At 38.6% G+C, this 26518-nt stretch overlaps 1 protein-coding gene across 9 annotated transcripts in view; it reads right to left on the bottom strand.

The window, feature by feature from the left end:
- The window catches only part of KMT2E (lysine methyltransferase 2E (inactive)), a 43355-nt gene extending 18741 nt beyond the window's left edge, over window positions 1-24614 (bottom strand). For 2 of the 9 annotated variants that reach the window (XM_075599660.1, XM_075599665.1), the window contains exons 1-16: window positions 24367-24611; window positions 23403-23517; window positions 22053-22279; window positions 21593-21673; window positions 20985-21043; window positions 18535-18588; window positions 17070-17242; window positions 16092-16130; window positions 14936-15166; window positions 14210-14340; window positions 13607-13724; window positions 12806-12915; window positions 11124-11388; window positions 8825-8923; window positions 3587-3751; window positions 67-441 (exon numbers count right to left, since the gene is read on the bottom strand). In XM_075599660.1, coding sequence (XP_075455775.1) covers window positions 67-441; window positions 3587-3751; window positions 8825-8923; window positions 11124-11388; window positions 12806-12915; window positions 13607-13724; window positions 14210-14340; window positions 14936-15166; window positions 16092-16130; window positions 17070-17242; window positions 18535-18588; window positions 20985-21043; window positions 21593-21673; window positions 22053-22279; window positions 23403-23517; window positions 24367-24437 — 2313 coding nt within the window. In that variant the 5' untranslated portion in view covers window positions 24438-24611. Of the gene's footprint in view, window positions 1-66; window positions 442-3586; window positions 3752-8824; window positions 8924-11123; window positions 11389-12805; window positions 12916-13606; window positions 13725-14209; window positions 14341-14935; window positions 15167-16091; window positions 16131-17069; window positions 17243-18534; window positions 18589-20984; window positions 21044-21592; window positions 21674-22052; window positions 22280-23402; window positions 23518-24366 lie in introns of all 9 variants that reach the window. The other 7 variants (XM_075599668.1, XM_075599664.1, XM_075599661.1 and 4 more) reach the window with 7 other exon arrangements.
- Between the last annotated feature and the right edge of the window lie 1904 nt (window positions 24615-26518).

Genomic DNA, 26518 nt, shown 5'->3' with positions numbered 1-26518 from the left:
GTGGTGTGTGTAACAGAATATCAAAAGGTCACAATGCGGGTGGATGTCTTACCATGGGAAACATACCTTTTTTGTTTTCGGGTACTTTGCCGAACATTTAATTTGTGCAGAGGATTCAATCTCTGTAACTACATCTGCATCATCAGCAGCATCGGCAATGTCAGCAACATCAGCAACATCAGCAGCAGCAGCAGCAGCAGCAGCAGCAGCATTTTCACTTTTAGGCTCTTCTGTAAGTGCATTATTCTCCGTTTCGACTTGCTGTGAGGTAACCTCCACGTCTGGAGAAGAAGGTTGGATATCGGAACAGGAGCTAATGGTTCTATGCCGGCGACGCTGTTGTCCAATGTGAGTTCGGCTCCTAGTAAAGCTTTTCCTCTGCTTGGTGCGATTTATTTTGGCAGGAGTAGGCTTGCTGGCAGTTTCCTCTTTCACCGGTTCCTAGTATAGGCAATGGTAGAAGTGTGAGCAAAAAGTATTGAGAGCAACAAGTCTTATGATTTTTACGCTTCAAAATGTGGAGACATTAACGTATTTCATATTTGCTCCACTTAAAACGAAACACGCTGCAACATAAAACCACACATCTCAAAATCAAAAACCAAATACAAAACAACAACGGATGCATTCTTAAATATGTGGCTATTGATTACCGGTCCTCATCAGTTTAGCGGTCTAGCTGTCATACACCAATAGGGACAGTAGTTCTGTTGAGGACCACTCTTCTCTGCATAGGGAGGCAGCTGGGCAGACATAACTGTGTTGGGTGTACTCTTACATTTGTGCCTAAGAAGAGGCTTTGTTTGGTAGTATTTAGGGATAGGTCATAGTGTGCACAAAATCATTTTTCATGTACACAAAATGCTCTTAATATATAATATAAATTAATATCTAAAAGCAAGAGTCCCTAATGCAGATGTAGCAGGCCTTATTGTTCCCCCACATAACATAGTATTCAATAGTTATGCTCCTGCATTATACGCCAACATACCACAAAGGAGAAAATGTCTTAAAATGCATCTTCATCTGTTACTTGAAATGCAAACATTATTTCTAAAAGCAATACACTAAAATGACAATTAGTTGTTAAATAAAAGACTCCATTAATGTTAGTCTTTGACATAAGTGACACGACCATGGTTGAACAACGACTATAGAAAATATTACACCTTGTGCTTAACCTAAACTACAATGTGATAAAAATAGTTGCAAAACAACCTAATCATAAGTGATATAATCCCAATTACAACAGTGGAATATAAAATTGTGGGATGGCAGCCTTAGGGCAAAATGACAAGTCTATCCTGTGACTTGTGACAACAATTGGGAAAAAAAAGAATAAAGTCCTGGCGCAAATATCATAAAGAATACCAGTCCTGCCAAAGAAGTGAGGAGAGTTGAAGAATGGAGTGTAGGACAGTCCTGTTTTCCACCGTTCTCTTCTTTATATGGAGTATTCTTATGTTTCTATCTTTTTGTCAGAATATTCTGCGAGGAAAAAACACAAAAACAAAAAAACATTGCGCAGTATCTTCAGGGCAACGAATACACCTTTCCCCTGCCACTAGCTTCTTACAGCAAGGCTGTAGGAGATAGACCTTGATTGGTATCTTTGGTGTTGATTCCAGGCATAGCATACACTGGATCACTTCGCTCACCGTCTTGTCTTCAAAATATTTAGTTGACAAACGTAGATGAAATAAACAGGCATGTAAGGATAAAATCCTTTCTGTGAATGCAGCAGAGAGGCTGGTGATGTCAGGAACTCCACTCAGGTTAAACACTGTGTTCACAATCACTGAAGTTCCCTTGGTTGAAAGTGAACTACACAGTCCCAATAGTCTTTCACAGACGAACCCGGTAGGGTGAGGGTCTCTGAACAGATCTCCCTGTCTGTCTGAAGTAAGGACATTTTACTCTCCTGCATGTGCTGCAAATCCTTATTCAAGGCTATTGGGACTGTGTAGTTCACTTTCTACCAAGGGAACTTCAGTGATTGTGAACACAGTGTTTAACCTGAGTGGAGTTCCTGACATCACCAGCCTCTCTGCTGCATTCACAGAAAGGATTTTATCCTTACATGCCTGTTTATTTCAGCTACGTTTGTCAACTAAATATTTTGAAGACAAGACGGTGAGCGAAGTGATCCAGTGTATGCTATGTCTGGAATCAACACCAAAGATGCTAATCAAGGTCTATCTCCTACAGCCTTGCTGTAAGTAGCTAGTGGCAGGGGAAAGGTGTATTCGTTGCCCTGAAGATACTACGCAATGGTTTTTTGTTTTTGTGTTTTTTCCTCGCAGAATATTCTGACAAAAGGATAGAAACATAAGAATACTCCATATAAAGAAGAGAACTGTGGAAAACAGGACTGTCCTACACTCCATTCTTCAACTCTCCTCACTTCTTTGGCAGGACTGGTATTCTTTATGATATTTGTGCCAGGACTTTGGGCCTCATGCAGAGAGCAGCGCTATTTAAAATTGGAGAGGGGAATAAAAAGTAACTGTAATGGAGAGTTTTTTTCTCCATATGCAGAAAGGGCATAAAACTGCATTTAGAATCCTTTCTGCATATGGAGAGTTTCAACCAGAGATATGAGCGCTGTTGAAACTAGTGGGGGGGGGGGGGGAAAAAAAATCGTTTTTTTTTTTTTTTTTTCTCTCTCCCCCACCGGCCGCCGAGCGCCAGCTTCTTGCTGGCGAAGGAAAATGTTGAAAATCGCGCCATTTTTTTGCAGCGAACAGCCACTAGATGGCGTTCGCGGCTCTCTGAATACGGCCGTTTTCAACACTGGAGAGATTTATGTTCTCTCCAGCCGCGCGGCGAGATTCTGAGAAAAAAAAATGGCGCTTTTTTTTAAAACTCGCCATTTTCTGCCTTTCTAAAGGCAGATTTCGCCAATACATGCCGCTTAACCTGTTAGCGCTGCTCTCTGCATGAGGCCCTTTATTCTTTTTCCCAATGGTTGAACAACATTGATATTTTGTAGGCGTTTCTCACACACGTAGTGCAAGATTTAGCGCTAGTACAGGTGATGTTGATTAGGATGATTAAACCTTGTGCAATAGAAGTGGTTCCAACCACAGTCTTGCTGACTGCCTTATACTAAATAAAAACGAAAGGCAAATTTGGTGCAGGATATCCCAGAACCGAAGTGAGAGAAGAGATGAAGTAAAAAAATAAAATATTAACACCCCCCACGAAATGTGCCACCCTAGGTCCAGGCCTCATAGGCCTGTGTCTAAGAACAGGCCTGCCCTCCCACAAGTTAAGCTGCACTGGGAGCAGGCATAGTCACGGAGCACACTCCTCCCCCCCCCCCCTTCTGCTCTTGCATCTCGCTTCCCCCCCCCCCCCCCCGGACAGAATTAGCTGCGAAGTGCTGACTGACCTGCCAGTCACCGCTGCTACGAGCGCAACCTATCCTGCTTAAAGCAGCACTGCAGTCACTTACAGGTCAGTCAGCAACGCAGCACAGGCGCCAGGAGGGAAGTTTTAGGTGACTGGGATTTCCCAGCCCTGTATACACACGTGCGCACACGCACATATAAACACACGCACCATATTATTTCCCCTTTATTACCTGAATGAGCTCCGATTCACTGAGGATCTGTAAATCCTTGTTTTCGGTTTTGAAATCAGTTTTAGTTGTGCCGATTCTTTCTAATGCCTGCTCCCTCCTTTTCTCTCTTTTTTCCAGTCGCGCAAATGCTTGAAGAATAGCTTCCATTTTTCTTTCTTCTCTTGTCTGAGACAAAAGTCACATGGAAACATTTACTTATCGTAGAAGATGCATTTAAATAGCATGTTACAAAGAAGGTCAGCCTGCACTGGAGTATGCATGATATGGAATATCGTCCAACTGGTGCTCACCATGTAAGCGGCATATTTATTAGCAGTAAAAGAAGTATGATGAACAGACAATGGAGAATCATTCCGAGGTTTTAGTTGTATAGCATATATGTATATGCTATCACTGGCAGCAGCCATGTAGTGTCTCTTAAAGGTACATTCCACCTTACCTACAGCTGGTAATTGAACTGTTAAGTCACAAAAGGACCCAACAAAATGCATGCAGAAAAAAAGTACAAAAGTGCTCCAAATGTAATCTTGATAAACAAGTGACTTACATTTCACGCAAATATCAAGTCAGAGGAGTTTACACCAAATCAGACATGGCAAAAATAAATGTATGTCTCACTACAATACTGCCACAAAGTAACCCCTCACCATATTGCAGACGTGGGGCAAGTGGTGAATACTTCCCTAATACGTTGGCGCTTACAGACGACATGTTCAATATGCCTTTTTTAAAGACCTGATCTTTGTCCCTTCATACTTAGAGGGATAGCACTGATGCTAATAATTATCAGGCCTACTTTATAAAGAGTGAGTTATTTAATAAAAAGGATATGTTTGAGGCCTGCAGGTTCAACGTTATCATACCATGACATTTGGGTTCAGTGATTAAGGACAAGGACTAAAATGAAGAAAAAAAACTCAGAAAACTGATTGGTAGATGGCTGGGTTTTTTTACGTGGTGCTAAACAGTTTTACCAGAGCATGGTGGGGGGCGAGGGGGGAAGAGAGGAGAATCTCTGGGTATAACACCCAAAGTAGTATCATCCATAACCTCAAAAGAAAAATTACGTTTTCCCACAGTAAAAAACAAAATGATAGGTATATTTAGTACAAACACTATTTTAACAGCCTTTCCTTGCTCCTACCCTGTGTCTGAATGTTTACATATTAAACATTAAAAATGCAGTTTGTTCATTATTTCTAATATTTACTTCCCCCTATTTTAAGAGGTTGTCCACAGTCCTAGATATATTTACAGGACCATCCTCATTAAATCATGGACTCGTGCTATTGAAGTGACTTTAGCTAGCACTCCCATTAATGATTATGCTTCACTAAATTAGGAAGAGTTTGCTAAAAAGTGTGCTACTTTTTATGTACACCTAGCCTGAGAAATTCAGGGGGAAAGGGTTGGGCAAAAAGAAAAATGTAAAATTCAAATAAAGATGTGTAACAAGTAGGCTGTTGCTTAAGAATCTTAAAAGAAAAGAAACAAAAAGACATAACAGAACATTTACAATCCTGTATTATAAGAAAAAAGTTACATGGCCGTTGCTTATTGAGTACCGTCTTTCTGTTATTAACTACAATAAAGCACGGAGAGGACAGGGACATTAATGTTGACAAGTTGCAAAAACATTAAAATCGCTTTGCATGAATAAATCAACTATTCTCACACTTATTTAAAAAAAAAAAAAAAAAAGGAGAAACTGAAAAAAAGATAACTATGTGGAGGATGGTTAATTTATGATAGGAGTACGAAGTGCAAAATATAAACAGCCCCCAGGCCCACAAAAATAAAAAATAAAGTGTGTGTGTGTGTATATAATGTATTTTTCTCAAACATCCAGGGGGAGCATATGGGGAAAGAAATACAAATTTAAGTGCAGACATTTCTATAAAGTGGAAGGATATATAGAAACGTCTGCACTTAAATTTGTATTTCTTTCCCCATATGCTCCCCCTGGATGTTTGAGAAAAATACTTGAATCCTTGGAACCCGTGAAACAGGTCCCACCAGTGAGGTTTGAGCTGGGTGGTTGGACTTTAATCATCATATATCACTTTTCATAGATTTATTCACAATTGTTATTATTTTTAGTCGTTTGCGCCTTTTATCACTTATTTCACAATACACTGTGTATATAATGTAAACATTGATGGTGTCACGGTTGAACTGATTTCTGAGAAAAAGCAGTCAGCATTTGCTCTAACTGGAACAAACCTTTGTATGCCTAGAACAATGACAGGAAGTATTTTTTTTTTAATGCAATGAATTTTCATCCAATTGAAAATTGGATTCATGTTCTGTCCGTATTTCCCCTTTATTAAGCCAGCCATTTATAGTAGACGGCAGTTTTGCTATTGTCACTACCTAGGCCGAGAAAACAGTTTGTGCCACTGAGCCCAGTGTAGCCATCCCTTGCATTACAAAGAGAAATTAAAATGTTAGCCGCCAGGGGGAGCCTGAAATATAAAAACAGCACAGAATTAACAGATTTGGGTTTGAAAGTGACCCAACAATAATAATGCAGGTGCATGGATTCTTATTTGTTGGTTACTCCTAAAGTTAGCTAGTGTATTGCATTAACCTTTCAACCATTGGAAAGTCAGGTAATATTACCTTTGAGAAAACGCCCTGAGAGGCGAGAAACGCGTCAGGGGATACCTTGTGCTTTTTAACATTGGCGTCCATGCCTCAATAAAGTGATTTTTTATTATCCAAGATCAGCCTCGACATCCAGTGTTTGCGGTGCCCAATTTCCTCTACTAAATAATATTATGCACTTGAGAATGGCTTAAAGCAGCAAACAACCCCCAAGAAGCCTATATGAATGCAACTCCTAATTGTAGTATCTTGCACACCCACCGCGCATGTCCTTTTGTGTTAAAAATGGTTGTTTTCTTAATCTCTAGCTTCTAGGGTTACAATGGTAACCGTTACACTGCACTTTGCTCCATTTCAACTTCCCGGACACTTAAAGCAGCAAAACTTGTAATTTTATGGTTTTGGGTTTTTATTTTTTTTAAAGTTCTGTAGTATTAGATAATAGTGACCTTTTTTTTATTCAACTCTTAATGCATTTTAATGAGTTTTTAACGCATCCTTTGATTTCTATAGCAGGTTTTAGCTCACCTCCCAAGCAGTGCAACATCCTTGCAACACTTTCTTGTTTGTAATAATTTGATACCTATGTTCCCAGCAGTTAAGGCTGTAAACTGTAACAATAGATCATGTTACCGTAGTAATATAAGGATACATTGTAGCCGCTATGTTTCACAGACTGAAGCAGCTATGTTAGGCACACAATTAGATTTATAACAGGAGCACCAAACAATTGCCAGCTTAGGCAAGAATGTAGAAATACATTGTTACATACTTCACATTTACAAATAATAATAATAATAAAAAAGTAACAGTTGGAAAGGAGTATTGCTAACGCTTATATCTCATCTTCTGATCGGATTGGGGGGGGGGGGGGGTGGACAGCTTTGTAAAAGGCAAGAGGAGATCCGTTAAAGCTGCAGTTCAAGCTGACGTTTTTAAGAAAATATGTATATTTTTTCCCATTCAATATGTGCATCAATACAGTCTGCACACTGACAAGTGATTAAGCTGCAGATCGATCTGTTCTCCTGTAATCGATCGCTTGCTCGGGTCTATTTAATTCAGTTCTTGCACAGCATTGTGGGCAATCTAGTTCCTGGAATATGATTGACTGTCCAGTTACTAGATACAATTGGTGCACTGCTAGAGAGAGGACAGGTCTCAAGAGCCATAGCCTATCAGAAGGGGAAGGGGCTGTCACTTTGGAAATGCGTCCTACATTAGAAACATTAAAAATGTCTTTAAAAATAGCCTTTTTTTTTTTTTTTTTAAATGCTACAAGTATTTTCTCATAGTACAGAACTGATTTAAAAACAAAACACACACGTTGCTTGAACTGCTGCTTTAAAGTAAACAAAATTAAAATGCAAAGAAAATGCTGATCAGCGGGGATTGCTTTTTTAAGTACCAAGACTGCTGCAAAATGCTTCTAGTCAGAGTAAGGAAAACTAGTAAGCTTATTTTTGTATGCATATATCCCTTATAGCCAGAAGTAAACCAGAGTCACTCTTGGAATATACTCCTATAAAAAGGACCGGCTGAAATAGTGGTAAAATTATATATTTATGAAATATATAAAATATTATATATTATAACCCTCTCCTCCTGCATCTCACTATGCCCTCCCTATTTATTTTTCTGTTTATTGTTTCCTCACTCCTTTGTGAGCAGTTCTGTTCTCTACAACATCCCCACTACACCATTATTTATACACCTCTCTCCCAACAACTTCTTTACCCCTCAATAAAAAACACCCACACAAATCCTCTATTCACACCCTCTATCTACTCCTTCCTGCTGCTAGGGATCTCCCCTAAGCCATACACACCTGATCTCGCTCATTCCTCCCTGCCACCTCTTCCCCTGTAAATGGTGTTAACCTTTTCATTTAACACTGACCTTCCTTAAATTTTACCCCACAAATCAAGCATCCCAATAGCCTGCACTCATGGCTATTGTCCCACACTCAGTCACTCCTACCACCCATTGTGACCAAGCACTGCCATCTACAGCACTTACTCCCTCACCTGCTGTCTCTGTGTAAGTTTCCCATTAAACCTCTTAGATTGTAAGCTCTTCGGGGCAGGGATTTCCTTTCCTATTGTATGATTTTGCTACACTTATTGTATAATTATAATGCCCTGTACTGTATTCTTTGTGGAGCGCGGAGTACACTTTTGGCGCTATATAAATAGAGACATACAATACAATATTACATATCTTTTGTGACTAACTCTTTTGCTGCAACAAAATCAATCGTCTTTTCTGCAGAAAATAGATTAACAACAACCAAGTTATTAACTAAAAACACAGGCACCCCTTTATCTCGTGCTAGGATACACTAGTGAGCAGACGAAAGCCATAAACGCAACAGGTAATGCAAATATGCAGAAATATTTTTAACATTACAACCCCGAAGCCATTTTACAAAATCAACAGAAAGATATTTTAAAGAGCCAAATGAAATGAATGCACCAAGCAAGCCTTTTATTAAGAGTATAAAGCAAATAGGAAGCCATTAATACATGATCTGTATCTAAAGCCTAAAAGGAAGCAACAATCAGCATGGGAAGAGCAGTTGTCACCAAGGCCCAGTGATCGCTTTAACTAGCCACTATCTTCCCGACTTACCATCTTCCTTTTCCTTTCTGCAATCTGCTCCTCTGATTCCATTTCTACTTCATTGCTAATAGGGTTTTTTTCTTCTATATCATCAATAAAATCTGGCTCCTGAAAGACGGAAATGACTGCTTTACAGAAGCTCCACTGCACTACTTAATCTAGGGTAACTAGGGCTACAAGAACTACAGGAGTCCTTAACCACGTCCCCCAAGAGAAATTGGTGGGGCTTGGGTGCCCATTTACATGTGAACTGGAATTCAATTCCTGAGCTATACAAGCATTCAAGGTGGTCACATGCTGCTTGCAAAAGCACAGTAACCATCAAATGACTCCTCCTCGGTTTAGACATAAAAGGTAGTGCAGAGGGTTGGAGCTACCTGAAGGTTACATCACCTATGCAGTGCTGCCTGGCTTTAAAAAAATCAATAGACAGAAAAGATTCTGTTCCATCAACATGCAACTTGGGTTACCTCGTATTATGTATCCGGCCTGTCTAAAAATCGGCCCCAGGGGAAAAACTCTGCTGGCTGCTCAATGGGTCCGTGCCGTATTACCTGGAGAGGTAGATGCACCGATTCTCCTCTTGTCTCTAAGACCGGCACAGAGGAGAGCGGAGCTTCTCCATCCCCAGACAGCACATACGCATTGAGCAGCTGACAGGTTTTAGGTGTGTGGTAAGGTGGAAGGGAAGAGTGAAGGAGTGAGGGCTTTGTGTGGGAAAGGGTGTGTCAAATGGGGGTGATGGCTTTGTGTGGGGAGGTGGGATGGTATGGAAGCAAGAAAGAGGGGGGGGCGAAAATTGTGTATATAATGGGGTGAGAAATGTGGAGTGTGTTTGGAGTAAAAGGGCGCGTATCATGCGTGAGGGCGAGTGTGCAAGAAGAGGGTGGGTGAGTGTGGTGGACATGTGTGTGAAAAGGAATAGGAGCAAGGTCTGAAGAGCAGGGCTTCCCCAAGATTTTAAAAATCCTTCATGGCTGCTCCGAGAATCACTGGTATGGATATTGAACTAATGGGACATTTGTGTAACTTTATAAAATGTCAGAATTCGTTATATTGCATTCCAACGATCTAACAGCAGCAATATGGACCAGTTAAAAAAAAAGTCCCCCTTTCACTACCAGAGGCACCTGCAAAACAGCTGCTACCTCTGGCAACAAAAGGGTACACTGACCGATTGTAAATGCCCCTTTCTTTCTGGAGAAGAGCAGGACTGGATAACCCCCCTACCCGTGAATGTTATATTTAAAAAAATAATAATAATACATTGGCCCGTATGCAATATATTTTGAAGCGGCTTCTAGTCAGGTAAGCCCTAGACTCCAAAGGAATGAGCGTTAGACAGAAGCACCTTCTGATCATATTGAATCATTAAGTGCAACGTCCTTATCAATTAAAATGAACGCGCTCAGTCTTCTTGAGATGGAGAAGCAGTTTTATATTTTTAGAGGTTATCATGATGTAAATTATAGCAGGAGAAATTCCAACAAGTCGCCAGAAGCTACCAAGTACAAGCGTCCCTTTTATGTCAAACGTGGACCCAAGTCTTCATTGTAATGGCTGCCATGCGGAAGATGATGCATTAATCTTATTATGACATGGAATCACAAGGTAGTTACTGATGAGATTACTGGCAAAGTTTTACATATGATCAATTAGTTGTTTACACCATAACAAAGCACCAGCATTAGCAAAGAATGCTTCTACAATAATGAAAATATACAGGGCTCCTTGCCCTAATTTTCAATGTAAGCAATTCACTGCTAGAGTGGACTTGAAATCACACTCTAGCTTATTTATTTTATAATGATGATGATGATTCAGTGATTCGATCATACTGTATATCTTCAAGGAAGCCAGTGAGTTTCCTGAAACAGAAATTCCTCTAACACACTCGTGTGGGCTTTAAAAGAAAGATATTCCGTTACATAAGTGACATTTGCCAGTTTACGGTTTCTTATCTTACAGACATGAAAAAAAAAAAAGATAAGAAAAAAAAAGGGGGGTGGGGGGGGGGGATTCACTGAGGGGGAAAAAAAAGGAAATATGTGCACAAAATTCTGCACCAAAACCACCATAGACATTTCCAGTTCAAGACCATATGTTTGAAACACTCATGGAAACAAATGATTCTGCATTATATGAATGCAGCCCTGTTCTCACTCTATTTTTCCCTGATAAACCTGCTTTGGCAAACAAATCACCCGCCATAAAACGTTATACGTTTACTAAATGGCTATGTATATTTGTTCCAGAAACAGTTGAAGTCCGTTACACATTATTTTATTCCACTTTTGACTAATATTACCTGGTTATTCGATATTGACAGTCGAAGTGGGGAAAGCTTCCTTTGCTGTTCATCCGGCGTTTTCAATTGGTTGATTGCTCCCTCTGAGTCCAAAATAATGTTTTGATTTTGAGATTCCCTTTCTTTAGAAAGGTCCTTTTCTTTCTTCACTTTTTTTCTCCTAGTTTCATACCCACTGTTGATATTTTCAGTGCTATCCGAGCTGCAATTGAGAACCGGGCACTCTGGATTTTCTCGGAAGCATGCACAATCCACCTTGTATTTACTGAAAAGATTGGGGGAATGGGAGAGAAAAAATGGATTGCTGTGAGAAGCATTCTTAGGTTAACTGCACTTTTTGTGCTAGTCAGATAAACCTGTGTTATCTGTGCCCATTAGGACTTTTATGCATCATATACCCTATGCCAGGAGTGACCAACTCCAGTCCTCAAGGGCCACGAACAGGTCAGGTTTTAAGGATATCCCTGCTTCAGCACAGGTGGCTCAATCATTCAGATTCCCTGATTGAGCAACGTGTGCTGAAGCAGGGATATTCTTAAAACTTGACCTGCTGGTGACTCTTGAGAACTGGAGCTGGCCACTCCTGCCCTATGTGTGTTGCCGTGTTTCTGATATAATTTTGAAATGTTCATTCAACTATTACATTTTGAGCTTGTTTCCACTGAAATTAACAAATGTTTTATTAAAAGACCTGCAGGGTTTTGGCATGCCACAGGATCTAATCAGTAGCATGCCCCTTAAGGTACAGTTGCCCCAAAAATACCCTTCAACGCAGATCATCAACCTTTTTATTTGTTTTCTTACTTTATTTTTACGGACGGCCCAAAGCCTGCAGGAGAGTTCACGTGGCAACTGCTGCCCTTTATTCTCACGTGCCCTGTGTGCCAGCTGTTTCCCCATGCAGAATACAGAGGGCCGTATCAGAAAAGCCGTCTTAGCTTTATTTTATTTGCTATGAGTGGAAGGGGCTTAGCAGCCATATTCATTTATGGTTGGGCACATTTTTCTTTTAGGAATGAAATACACACTTAAAAAGAAATAAATAAATATATCGAAATAAATAACAGGCAGGCAGTCACCCCTACAGCACATTATCTTGAAAAAAAATGATACTTTCCGCTCCATGGACACCCTGGTTCCCGAGATACTTACCGGTGAAGTTACCAACAAAACGGCTGGCCAAATCTTGTGCCAATAGGAAGCCGCAACATCATCGGTTGCAGCTTCTTTTTGGACAGCCATTTAAATCCCCTGAAGAAACCAGGAAGTAACACCGGTAACTTCACTTGAAAGCATCTCGGGAACGGGGGCCTCCAGAGCTAAAATAGCACGGCTCAGCTCCAGAAAAAGCCCCCAGTACCTATGCTGCAATAAAAAAGGGGCGTTCGTTAGGCAGGATTACGCTTTAAGATAGCTATGTTGCCATGTTTTGAAGATAAGGCCCAAATAACATTTCAGGCTTTGTAAAACTGCTTTATTCTAGCTTTGTAAAACTGCTTTAACGCAGCAATCCCTCCAAATACCAAGAGAACATTGTCACAAAATCTGCTAAATTAAACAAATATTTAAAAAGTTTATAATCTGTAGTTGGCGCACAGATCACACAAAAAAGTCGTGGGCGGCAGGGGGGGAGGGAGGAACAGAGACGTGAAGGCTTTTTTTAGTTAAAGTTTTGAACTTACCAATTTGCATAATCAAAATCAAAAGCGATTGTGATTTCTGTCCCCCTTGGAATGCTTAAAACAGAGTAAATATATAGATGAATGGTTCCTTCTTCGATAACGTGTCGCACCTACATTCAGTGGATAAATGGCAAATTAACAAGGGAAGCAAGCACACATCTTTTACACTATTTTACTGCACTGTTTACACACAGAAATCCTGATCCTTTAACACAGGGGTGCGCAAACTGAGGGACACAGTGCTTAGAGGCCCCCGCACTCTTCCCCACAACATTGAAATAAAATGCTCGGGGAGCGTGCGAGGCCCCTGTATGCCTCTTACCCACTCTCCTGTGGCTTCTGGCAACGCATCACCATGACACCACGGAGTCAAATGACGCTGTGGGATCAAATGGCAACGCAACGGCAAATGACACCACCGATGCCGGAGAAAAAGTAAGAGAGAGAGAGAGGGGCGCAAACAAAAAAAGGTTTGCGCACCCCTGCTTTAAACAGATAGTTGTGCACCAAACATTTGCTAGTTTTAATTGCAATGTCTGCTTTATAATTTCTAATACAACGGTCTGCATTTATTATGTAGATTCTGCTGAAACTATTGCAAATTCCAGAGATATTTCCTAAACTGAAATGAAGCAATGAATAAAGACAGATGTCACAAGCAATATAAACATTGCAGAGTACATATCCAGATAGACAACGAATTTGTTTCACTTGGACTCACCAAATGAAAATATATGTCGGGGTTCTTTAATTCTATTGCTTATTTTGTAATGTAATAAAAGTAGTATGGTCCAAACATACCTCAGCATTTGGTGTACAAGAACGCCTGATGAACCGAGCTTCATTACCAAAAGTCCTGGCATCAACACACATCTCTAATCCATGAAATTTAGAGTAAAACAAAACAAACGGGTATGGCCTAAACAAGGGGAAAATGTTTACAATAAAGCAGGAGTCAGTGTACACGTTACAATAAGCAGCCTGACTAATACATTAAATATCATATCCGCTTTGATATTAACAGCATAATGTTTACTATAACATGTTTAAGAAACACACGACAGAAGTAAAAAAAAAAATAATAAAGTGTTCCAGTGATTTAGAAAGATTTTAAATCTTTCCTGTTGGAGGAAGACCATCATTTACACTCATCTATAATGTGATCTAACTGGAGAGACAAAACCCTTCTGAGGACAACTAGCCTGGAAGCCCATTTACTGCTGCAAATCAAAGACTATGTTAGATCAGTGATCTTTTAGGTAAAAATTGGATTTTCAAGCAGGATAAACAAATTAACCAAAACATAACACCACAAGTAAGAGAGGCCATGCAGTTGTCTGTGTGCCTCATATTTCTTCTACCAGTTTAAGGGAGGAATAAAACAAAAAAAAAAACACTACATACCTCTTAAAGAAATATCCATTTGCCTCAAATTGTTCTCTCAGCATGAACTTGCCCCTGTATTCAATAATCAGCGTTTCGGGAAGCAGGTCTTTGGCAGCTTTCAGGATTCTTTTATTCTTCTGCAGGTAGCTCTGCAGGTTAAAAAAAAGAAAGAAAGTTTTTTATTCACATATATATCAAGTTCAACAGCTGTTTTATAGTAACACCATCTAATATCACAGACAGAGCACATTTTACATGTTTTAGACCATTTTAAGAAGACGTAATGTGTGAAATAAAGCAGTCTTCCTTGTGGTTAGAAGGGGGCAACAAGTTACAAACATTTTCCACAGATGTTTTGACCGTGCTTTCAACAGTACAAATTCTGCTGTCATTGTTAAAAAGGATTTATATAAAAGCGTGTATATATACATATATAGTGGTCTAATACAGGGGTGCGCAAACTGTGGGGGTTGGGTGGGATGCAGTGCATATAGGCCCTGTGCTCTTCCCTGCAACATTTAAATGACGGGGGAACGCTCTAGGCCTCTGTAAGTCCCTTACTCTGTCGGAGGAAAATGTCGGAGAAAAAACGTAGGGGGGTGGGGGGTGTTTGAGGGAAAATCAGACAAAAAAAAAAGTTTGTGCACCCCATGTCTAATAGGTCTAAACACACTATGACAAATATTTTCACTGAGGGTAAATTTTCATTCTGCATAAAGAAAAAGAAAGCCTGAAAGGACTCACCTCTACTGGTGGTTTAAACATTAGATTGCTGGTGCTAAAGTTTGACTTTATGATCTGTTCTTTTTTGTCACTGTCACAACTGAGTCGCAGAGCTATCCTTTGTGCCTCTCTTTGAACACCCTCACTGTACTGGTTGTTGTTTGCTTCTTCATAGTGGTCCATCCAAGCTTTGATTTTACCCTCCCAGCCAAAAGTTGAACTGTCAGAGGGATCAATCTCTGGTGCCGAACCCTGAGAAATGACAAAATGATACATCTTCGTTACAAAAGGTCATTGTTATTTTCTTAGTGCATTATATAAATATCAAACTTTTCAAAGTGTATAATTGTGCACCAAGAAGAGAAAACCATAAATGAAAGGGTGTGTCAAGTAATTCTCCGCTTCAACTTCGATCTCTGAAGTTCCCCAGTACATGTGAACTTAGATTAGGAATGGCTCATTATTTATAACGTGCCAACTGGATAAATCTTCCAAAAGTGTCTATTGTGTAGATAATCTGCCTTTAATGCAGCAGTGCATCAATACAATTGCACAATGATAAGTATTTAGCAAAGTTGCAGATCGATCGGCGAAGATTCAGCTGGGGGGTTCACTAAATGTCCGTCAGTGCAGCAGAAGACAAACAAAGATGCAAAGTTGTGTGTGAGATCAGGCAGGGACTAGATACAATTGGTGCACAGCTAGAGAGGGGGCAGGGCTCAAAAAGGGGTGTGCCAGAGCCTGCTTCAGAAGAGGAAGGGGGATCTGACTTTGTAAATGGTTGCTATAGAAACAAAAAATGCTAGTTACATTATAATACATTAAAAATGTAATTCAGAGTTCATTTTTTTATGCTACAAGTGTATTCTTTTAGTACAAAACTGATTTATTAAATAAAACACAAGTAGGATATTGCTTGGTCTGCAGCTTTAAGTGAGACATTCTTGTAAAAGGGAACACTACAATTGGTTCCTTGTGAGCTGTAATCTAGGGATATCTTTATGGCTAAATAAAGATTCCTTACATATCTTTAAGATCAAGCCAGCATTGAATGTAAGAGTTTCGCTTATTTCAAACGTATAGAAAGTACACAGTCACTGAACCAGTCCTTTGCACCCTGCAAAGAATAATAACTCAAAAAGAGCACAAATTCTGCATAAAATAAAGTAATATTTACCTTAACTCTGGAAGATTTTCTAGATCCTTCCCTAAAGGCCTGAGGAAACAAAAAATGAACGTCTCCTTAATATTTTATAGCACGACCACACAGATTGAATATGTGAGAATATATTACTGTTACAAAAGTATAGCAACCGACAATTCTTCAGTCAACATTTAGATGTTGTTCCCTCAGTGTGTAGAATCTCAATGCAGTAAATGCCAACCTCTGAAACACTTGGGTAACAGGGAATGGTTATAAGATGGCAGTGTATGACCTAATAACATTTTACGGAGCATTCAAAACCTCTGTTCCAACGAGAAATTCTACATCACAGTGTGTGCATGTCTATCAGATGGTTGCATTTAAACAATCAGCTACCTAGTGAAAAAAATTATCTAAAAATGCACCTGTAGAAACTCAGAAACAACATTTTTACAAAAGATTAAAGACCCTCCAAAACAAAACCTTGGAAAGCTACATTTAACCTATTAAACATGCCACTGACACATTCACTATGGTCCTAGGAGGGACTGCCCCTTTAACCACAGCTGGACAAAATATGTTATGGCTTTTGGAGCATTTCGTGTTTTAAAATCATACAAATAGAAAATGTCGTTTTTAGTTATTAATTTAGGTGAATATAAAAAATTTAATATTTTCAATCGTTCACCAGTGCACTGCTAAAGGCTGTTTTAATACTACAGTAACAATGAAAATGCCCCCCGCCACCCCCCCCAAAAAAAATCTCCATCGACACAATTCTATATAAAAATAGTTTTTTTCTGTGATAAATTCAAGTGCATATTAACTAGAAACACAGATGTCTGTACAGAAAGAAGAAACATTTGACGAAAATACAATGCAAGAATAAAAAGCAGAACAGCAGCAAAGAACAAACAAATGTATTTGGGAAACTGCTTTTATTTCATTTTGTAAAGGAATTACACTCAATATCAGCACAATAACTCAGATTTATTGCATCCAATCATTTACCTTTTTAGATTTTGCAATATTCTGCTCTTTCTCGCCACTTTTCTTCCTCTTTTTGTCGGTGACCTTTGTTACTCTGGTTGCGGTGAGTGTAAGTGTTGTAGGGGTGTGTTGGAAAGCAGTATACAGCTCCATAGGGACTTCATCGCCACTTTCAGTCGCGCTGGTGTCGCCATCTTTAAAACAAATATCAACAAACCGATAAACTAATTCATTGTTTTAATAAAAAAATGTTTAATTTATCAATGTATTCGTATATCAACTAGTACTAGTGAAAATGTTACACTATAAAGTATAACATACCAAAATATATGTGAAAACCCATCTAGGGGTTTGTTGAAACTATATAAAAGATATATTTTTTTATAAATAAGGTTTCCGATATTATAGGCTTAGAATATTATATGCTCCCTCATCACTGCATGCTGGTAAATTGGGAGGATCAAATTAGCCATTTTGAAACCATGATTTTCCTTACATAGTGTAAGTGGAAATATTTTTACATCGATTTTGTCTGTTTCCCGCTTTGTGAACTCCTTAAGTTTCAAATAATCCAAATACATGCACTATGATGACATACTGTTAACTAGTAAACTTGTCAGCTGTCATTTAATGGAAATAAAATAAGTTGCCTGCAGAAAATACCTATGGTATGAAAAGGTACAATGTAAAGTATTTGAATGTATTAAAAAAAAAAAAAAAAGGCATTTCTTTTTACACTTTATTTTTCCTATCAATTCAGAGACTATATTCAGACTACGCTGCCCATTTTGCTGATGGTTTTATTACATTGGACACTATTAAAGTTCTTCACAGATGCGGTTTCTGCCTGAGTTTTATACTATATAAAAGTCTCTTTATGAGATGTGAAGGTAGAAGTGTCATTTGAAGAGGCATTTCAGGTCTAATAAGCAACATATACAACGGACATGTGTTCATGAAATAAAAGGTGTTGGAACAGGGGTGGGCAACTCCAGCCCTGAAGAGTCACCAACCGGTCAGGTTTTCAGGATATCCCTGCTTCAGCACTGACTGAGCCACTGTGGTGAAGCTGGGATATCCTGAAAACCTGACCTGTTGGTGGCCCTTGAGGGTTTGAGTTACCCACCCCTGTATTAGAAGCAGGGGGGGGGGGGGTGAACTAGCTTTGCCCAGAACCAATATAGGTCTCTGAAGTACAAAGAATATACAATAAATACAAATGGGAAAATGTTTTACATTTCTCTGAACCACACAGAGTAGCAAATCATCCCACGTGCAAAGCAGAAGAGGCATGTAATATGGGAGGGGGGGGGGGATATTGTACTATATTAATTTGCAGGACAAAAAACCCTCAAATTGTTTCATGTGGTAAAAAATAAAAAAGGAATCTTGCTAAAATTTACAAGGAAATTCAGCGCAATCCCCTGCACAAAGGAATCATGGGTAATACGGGGTTGGGGGGGTTCACACTTGAAATGGTACCTACCAGATATAAGGCTTCCGTTGTTGCCTCTACCATTGTAGCAGGTTTGAAGATCATCTGCATTAGAGTCACAAAAGTTATAGCCCAAAGGTGTGTGGCATTCAAGAATGTAAAATTAAATCAGTGCACTAACATTTCTTGCCTCCGGGCATGACCAGTTTGAATCATGCACCTAATGGCATAGAAAGTAATGCCTCCTTATTAGGCTTCACTATTGTCGCAACTATGAAGATGATCTATATTACAGCATTCAAAGGAAAAAATTTGAATAATTACAGTTTTCCTGCTACTATTTCAAAATATTTGCCATCAAAAATTTTTTTATCTGCGTTTATGTGTGGGCCGCAGGGTACAAAATGATTGGGGGGCCGCCTGCCATGAGGTATCTAGATTTTTCTCATCTGGCCCACTTGAACAATTTGATGGGGTGTAGAAAAATAAAACGGTTATACCCTGGTGGCCAGACACTAATGTAGACATTGTATTACTTGGCATCTTCTACATTCTCATTTCATCTTGGAGTGTGCGGAGGAAGTTAAAAGGATCTGCACCCCCTGGTCTATGAATTTGGTAAATATACAGAGTATGTCCATATAAATTTTACACCACCCAAATGCATCTCGTTCCAAAAATCTCTATAGAAACCAGGTACAACACACTATTGCCAGGTCTGCAATGTTTATTAAGTGTGGAACCTATGCCGCTTCCCTAAGCACCACAGCAATTACCAGCACAAAATATTTCTGCACAGTAGGCATCTTTATTGGTGTTTGCTGAAAGCTGGAGCACTAAAAAATGTTTTGGGGTCTCCAGTCTATAAGTGAGATTTTAGAAAGCAGGGGATACCTGAAAATGAACAGATAATTAGGCAAAACTTCTGGAAAAAACTTTTCAAGACTATTTGTGTGTGTATAGGACTGGAGAACAACCTATATATTTTTAACTCATCTTCACTTTGCCCTAAGCCCTAAAACAAGACACTAAGCAGATTTCTTACTCAAGAGACCTTGATTGGAATGGGCTGCAGGGTGTCTTCCAGCACCAGAGGGAGGAATCTTACGGCAGAAGACTGCTTAGTAAACATGGTCCTCTGTATTCAATAAATTGTATAACTGCAGAGTGATATTTTTTACACAAGGGTTATTCAACAAACTACAATAGTGACGATCAGGCAATATTGCACGGAACCTTGTTTCAGTGGGAGTCTCCGTGTTAAACTGTCTTAACCTGCACTATCGCAGTTATTTGTAGCCCCGGTGTAATTTAACAATGTTTTCTACAATATTACAATTGCACCTTACATTTTCTTAAACCTAATGTTTCTGCACAGAAACCCAGCCATATATAATCATCTCTCCTTAGACACGGCTGGAACCTTATACGTGTTATTCAAATGTATCTGCTTTTCTACCCAGTGACACACAAAGTCCTGAAGTTTAGGAGCAGAAACGGGTAACACATGGAGCACCCTGCACACAAAGGGTGCCCAGTATGTCTTTATAGGCCAGTGACACCCAAAAAGACTGTTCTCAACAGCTTATATTTACTACTGCAAATATAAACAGCAATCGAATCATTAGGATCCACATGCTGTAGGAAATTTGTTGTGGGGAATTCGGGACAAAAAGATCATACAGCTTCACCAGCAAATTGCCGATGTTTTCTCTCAAAACTGTAAGTAAAATATGAAGTACAATGCTTCCTTCTGTCAGGGTTTTTATGCTTGTCCTTTGGACTGCATCGATAACACCATAAAAAAGGTAGAATCTATAGTAAAGTACCCCACACATGAATCTGGCATTTAGCATTTGTAAAGCAAATGTGCGTCTCCTTTGTTAAGGTGATGAAATGTAAACATACGGCTGGGATTTCCTTTTTAGTGCAGCTCCTGGTAAATAATCTTTCCAAAAGGTTCAATGCAAAAGCAAACTTTGTTTTGGACACGTGATAGTCTGTCTACACAAAATTCTAGCTTCTTAAGAATACGGTCTAACAAACACTCTAAAATATAAACACTTTACCAATACATATTATTCTGCTAAAAATACATTCTGTTGATTCTTGAAGACCAAACTCAAAATGTTACTCTAAGACGACATTAAACTGTCACAAGGAGTAGTTTGATTGTAGGACATAGCCATAGAGTTGCTGGCCTAGGCCACCTACTGTGTAAATTCAAAAGTTTAGCTTTATAATGCATAACTTTCCTGTAAAAGACAAACTGAAATGACAAAAATGAATAAATAATTACATAGGCAACAGACATGGTCCAAGATCTCACTGACCGTTATTATAAGTGAATAACTTGGGCTACTGTTTTTAACCTACTTAATGGGGCCAGTGCAAAGCAAAATGGCCAAATTAATGCACGTTAAATCAAAAGTTCAAGTTTTTACTACAATGTACAACATAAAAAAAAAGTATAACTGATAAAGGAACATATATCTACCCACCTGACAAATGTTCCCGTTTTCTTTGTTGAAGCAAAACTGCTCTCTCTTTATCCAATGTCCTGTGAATAAAAGCACACACTTTGGTTATTTGGCAACTTGCTAAAATCTAGTACATCGTGCTCGGACCCTGCCACTACCAAGAACATATTATTCCAGGATTAAATAAATGTTACAAAACAAAGTTTTAGTAGAAATCCCTATTATAATAATAACACATTTAAAAAAAAGTAAAACATGCTTTGGAAAGCATTGCCTTACCCATTTCACTTTCTATTTTAACCAATAATTAATAGTATGTGCAATGAGATGATGATGATGAGCAGGCAAGCCAACACGGCTCGTTCCTTCCAGGAACAAATTTTAAACAAGAACCACTAATGTGCACATTTCAAAATGATTCCGGGTGTTCCTAGGTCACCACCTTGGTGGAGGAAAAGTCCATAACCTCACCACACAACCAGCGTGTTTTCTAGTGTAGGGCCACTGCAATAGTACCCGATCAGTTTGTGTTCTTTTTGTAAGGGAGTGGTTTGAAAGTAATTAAAAGGAAGCCATGACCCATACAACACTTGCAGAAGTAAACTGACTTATGGGACAATTTCACTTACCGAGGCTGACAACGTTCACATAAGTAGATATCTGGAATATGTTGTCTGTCGATACCCATACAATCGATATGCTGCCAGACACTGGGGGGTGGGGAGGGAAGGAATGCGTTAACATTAAAAACATTGTATTTTGCCATATTATTATCACGACCATTAACAGTTAGATTACATTAACTACTTTATAGGTCAGCTTTTCCTTTAAGACTTTGTGACATGGTGTCCACCTGGAGAATTTCCTAACCAAACCATGTTCTCCCTATATGAACTGAAATATAAACATAACTAATCCAAAACTAATAAACCGTTTTGAGTACTATAATACAAGGAGCGCATACACTGCAGGTTTTTCCAAATTTTCTATTTGGCTGGTCACTTTCACACTGTAAAGAGATATTGTAATATCATCATTTCCCAATAAAGACGACGCAATTAAAATCTACACATATATTGCATAATATACCTGCATTTGTCACAACAAATCATGTACCCATCGTCATGGGTAAAACCACAGATGCACCGAGTGACATCAGTGCCATAGCTTCCATCTTCAGAGGTGCTGATAGTTGTAGCACTGGAGGTCTCATCAAAATTAGGAGTAGTAAATATGCTAACTTCATTCTTACTAATAAGAACCGGAGGAGGAGATGCTGGAGGAGTTGGTGGAGGACGAGCACCATAGTTGTGATCCTGTATAATTAAGGATCAAAAAAAAAATCATCAAATATAAAATATTTACAGTAAACAATGGACAAGAGGTAAATTAGTAATTGTCAAACAGACCTAGAAAATTTGTATCAAATCCAAAGCAGTATCCCACATATGCAACAATTTACATATTTATTGCTATAAGAAAATGACCGACCAACGTATCAGCATTAATGTAAATAAGTGGTTTAATACCAAAGTGGCTGAAAATGTAGTTATGAAACATATCAAGGTCCTTCCATTAAATGTATTGGCAACATATGTGATAATTAACAGCTATTAATACAATGCTATATATGAATGGTTTGCAATTAGGCATATCTCTTTTAATCCCTTAAAGCAGCCGTCCAAGCTGCATTTCCCCTCCCCCCTTTAATATGTGCATCAATACAATCCACACAATAAGTAATTAGCTACGTTGCCGATCGATTGGTGAAGATTCGGCTCGGGGTTCACTAAATGACTGCAGAGGAGTATTGACTCAGTGAATCTGAAACTTTGTAAATGGTTGCTATAGAAACAAAAAAGGTGTGTTACATTATAATACATTAAAAATGTCAGTGGTTAAAAAAATGCTACAAGTATTTTCTCGTAGTACAGAATGGATTTATTAAAACAAAATACACATGTAGGATATTGCTTGGTCTGCTGCTGTAAAATAACTTTCCTTTTGCTGTATGGACAGACCCACTGCAGTCATTCTCCCTCCAACAGAGGTAAAAGAGAAGTTTAGCAGTTTAATGTTAGGACCTGAAAATTTGGTTATGCCTTGACATAGCATGCAGGCTTATAAAGCTTCGGCCAAAGGATTTAACTAAATGACCCTTACTCATGAGAATATTATTATTGAAGTATTTAACTATATACTATTCACTATGTATTTTGTCACATTGGATGTAGCATTTCTGTCTTTTGTTGTATTCAAATAACTTTGGCAGGTTTTTATAATACTATGGGAGACAAATGACCATGGAGTCTTTGAGATGAATATATGCTCTATGACTAAATATATATGTACTATTTCCAACTGCAAATATTTTGTTAGAAAAACTGTAAAACCTTAAAAGAATACCATTTAAAATTGGTATAAAAAAGTAATACTTACCGCATAAGGCAAACCAATGTAACTGTGGGAGTGGTGTGAACTGCTGGTATATAACTGATGAGGATAACTGTTTGACTTCTCGACTACCACAGGGCTAGCTTCTACGGATTCTGGTCTGTAAAATAAGGTCATTTCTTAATGCAGTTTAAAGAATAGAGAAATGGTATATACATCGGCTTTCTTTTGCTTGAAAAATCTATGTAATCCCTACTAGAAGCGCGCACACACACAGGCTTGTCTAAATTATATAACTTCTTACCCACCAATAGATAATATAATATATAGATAACAACTATTCACCCATCATTGTTTTATGATTATCAATATCACATACGTTTCATTGTAAAGCTTCAAATCAAATACCTGATTGAATTTAGAATCTGTAACCTCGTTGGGAAAAAATCTTTTCCAGTGTTTATTTTAATGTCTGAGGACACACACACACACACACACACACACACACACACACACACACACACACACACACACACACACACAAATTTAGCTATAGCAGAAGGCAATTATCCTGCCATAATGTTACACTGCAGTGTCAATGTTACAATGACAAAACTAGACATCTCAAAAATGATTTGAGCAATATATGTCATATATGTCCATTATTATAATAATATGGCTCGGCTAGGAAAAGCAAAAAACAAGGAATATGTTGCACACCAGAGAAAAAAAAATACCAGCAATATGAAGCCACGGTCTATCTCAGATAGAAAAAGTACATGCACCATTTGGCACTCACGTGCAACTTATTAATAATAATCATTTTAAAAAAACAGACGGACATATTTAAAGTTTCATGGTACGGTGTCAGATCACATTAAAAGTTTTAGTTATTTGCAATCTCTTGCAAGCTTCTCCAGTAGGGAAGAGAGAAATCCCCGATTGCCAACCCAACATATACCAACATGCAGTAAAACCACCGAATCTGTGAAAATCAAGTTATACTCACTCTGAGCCTGCAGCCATTTCCAAATACGGAGTTTCTGCTGTCTCAACCCGCAAAGGGATCACTATGCTCATGACGTTCGCTTCTGATAAATTCGATTACCACGGAGTCCTATGCATCGGGATCCAAAACACTGGGGCATGCCAGCCACAGTGCTCATTGCAAACATCTAAGTGCATCCACAAACCCTAGAGAAAAGGGAAAAGGAGATGCATTTTAAAAGAGATTGTTCCCCCCTAATGGCAAATATATTGTATACGAAAGAAACATTTTTTTAAAGTTGATTATTAATTCAATAATATTGAGGAAAGCCAACATCTATACACCACAGATTTTTTTATGGTGTGCAGGTAGAAAATAAAAATAGCAAGATACTGCTCACTATAAAGGTCGGAATTAAATAACGTGCAACAGTTCAATGCACCTCAAATATACCAAATAACTAGCTGCTGCAGTCATTTATAGCTGACAGATAAGACCACTTGTTACAGAGCAGGAAACCTGGGTTTGCTAGCAGTTACTTTCAAAGAAAACCACCCGTATTTGTGAAAGAAGACATTAAGTGGCAGTAAGATAAAAATCCTAAAAGTGGATGAAAAAATAAAGATTCGTCAAAAAAGCAAGTACGCCCATTGGTTCCGACCACTAGTGAGATGGGACAGATAAGATGCAGCGAAGAGATTTATGAACATATATACATCAGAAGATTACTTAACAAAATCACTTCAAGTGGTAAAATCCTGGCAGTAGCGGCGCACGTTACCATTACTGAAGGGTGCGAAATTATTTATGAATAGCTTCCCAGTTATATCAGGCAGTTTGCCTCCCAAGAGCATTTTTTGATCCCTCAAATGTAAAATATTTCTCTCCCCTCACGACTACCTGCTACGGCATGATCCTTGCCAAGCCAGAGACTTATGACGTACTAGGTACACCAGACACGTACTCATTTTGTAAGAGGCGATTGGCTAGTATGATCAAAACAGAAGTGAAGCAACACCAATTCCAAATCCAGCATGGAGGCCCCATTCAAATCATGTATTAGCTCCTGCAGCAGTCACATGACCCAGAAGTGCCAGGGAATGGCAACCAGACCCCAGAACTCGAAAGGTTAATTTAATAACTATAGATCTTCACAAACATGTACACCGGAATTCCGCTATTTGTAAATTAATAAGCTTTAGGGAACTGAAAGCAGTGAAATTATTTTAAGTAATTGGTTTTTGGGTTACACATACAATATTCTAAAAATCTTCACGCTTTAATTTTCTTTTTACTACAAGTATCCTAGAAATCACATCGCACGCATTCTACAAACCAATGGGGTTTTTATTTTAGTTTTTAAATAAGGACATTAAAGCAGAAATTACACTTTAAAAACTAGGTTTTTCTTTGCAGAATTGGAATCAAGGTGCCTCCGGTGCATTATTTTCAATTGTAAGGTTATGACATCCTTTTAGCAATACCACTTAACCCCTGCAAAACCTGTGCTTGTATTCTGGGAATATAATTTGTCAGCAGTGGGAAATAAATATGGCCCCTGCCATTCACACACATTGAAACAGAGGTTGCCACGGTAACGTTTGGCGAGGAAGAAAAAAAAACCCAGATGAAGGCTCAAAAAAAATGAAAGGCCAAGAAATAGATCAGTACTATATAAACTAATCATTTGTGTTACGATGTCCCTTTTGATTTTGGGGGAGATCGGCACAAACAATATTGTAAAAGCAATGTATTTAGATTGTAAAACGTTCCTGGCATGGTCTCTCCCTTATGTTGTAATTTACCTGTTGCACTTAATCCCATTGGCTGTAATGTATTTACATTGTATTGTAATTTTGAAAAGGACTATGTACATTGCTGGCTCCATAGAAATAAAATGATACATACATTTTCAGTTAAACTGATGTTTAAAGGTGCAGTTCCACATTGGAATAAAATGATACAATGTGAATGAAAATCAGCTATTCATCCCTTTTTTTTATTTATTTATTTATTTTTATTTTTTTAAATCGCCCACCAATTTTTGAGATACCTACCTTTGAACAGTTTGTGCTTGACACTGGGAAACAAACTAGACACAGGGGTCAGGCACACTCCAGAGGGCAATACAAAGCTACTGAGACATGACGTCACAGCTTTTATTGGGAGCCAC

The sequence above is a fragment of the Ascaphus truei genome, chromosome 5 (genome assembly GCF_040206685.1).
Source record: "Ascaphus truei isolate aAscTru1 chromosome 5, aAscTru1.hap1, whole genome shotgun sequence".
NCBI classification, from domain to species: Eukaryota; Metazoa; Chordata; class Amphibia; order Anura; family Ascaphidae; genus Ascaphus; species Ascaphus truei.
The sequence above is the reverse complement of the archived record's forward strand: the minus strand, read 5'-3'. Positions and strand labels throughout refer to the sequence as shown.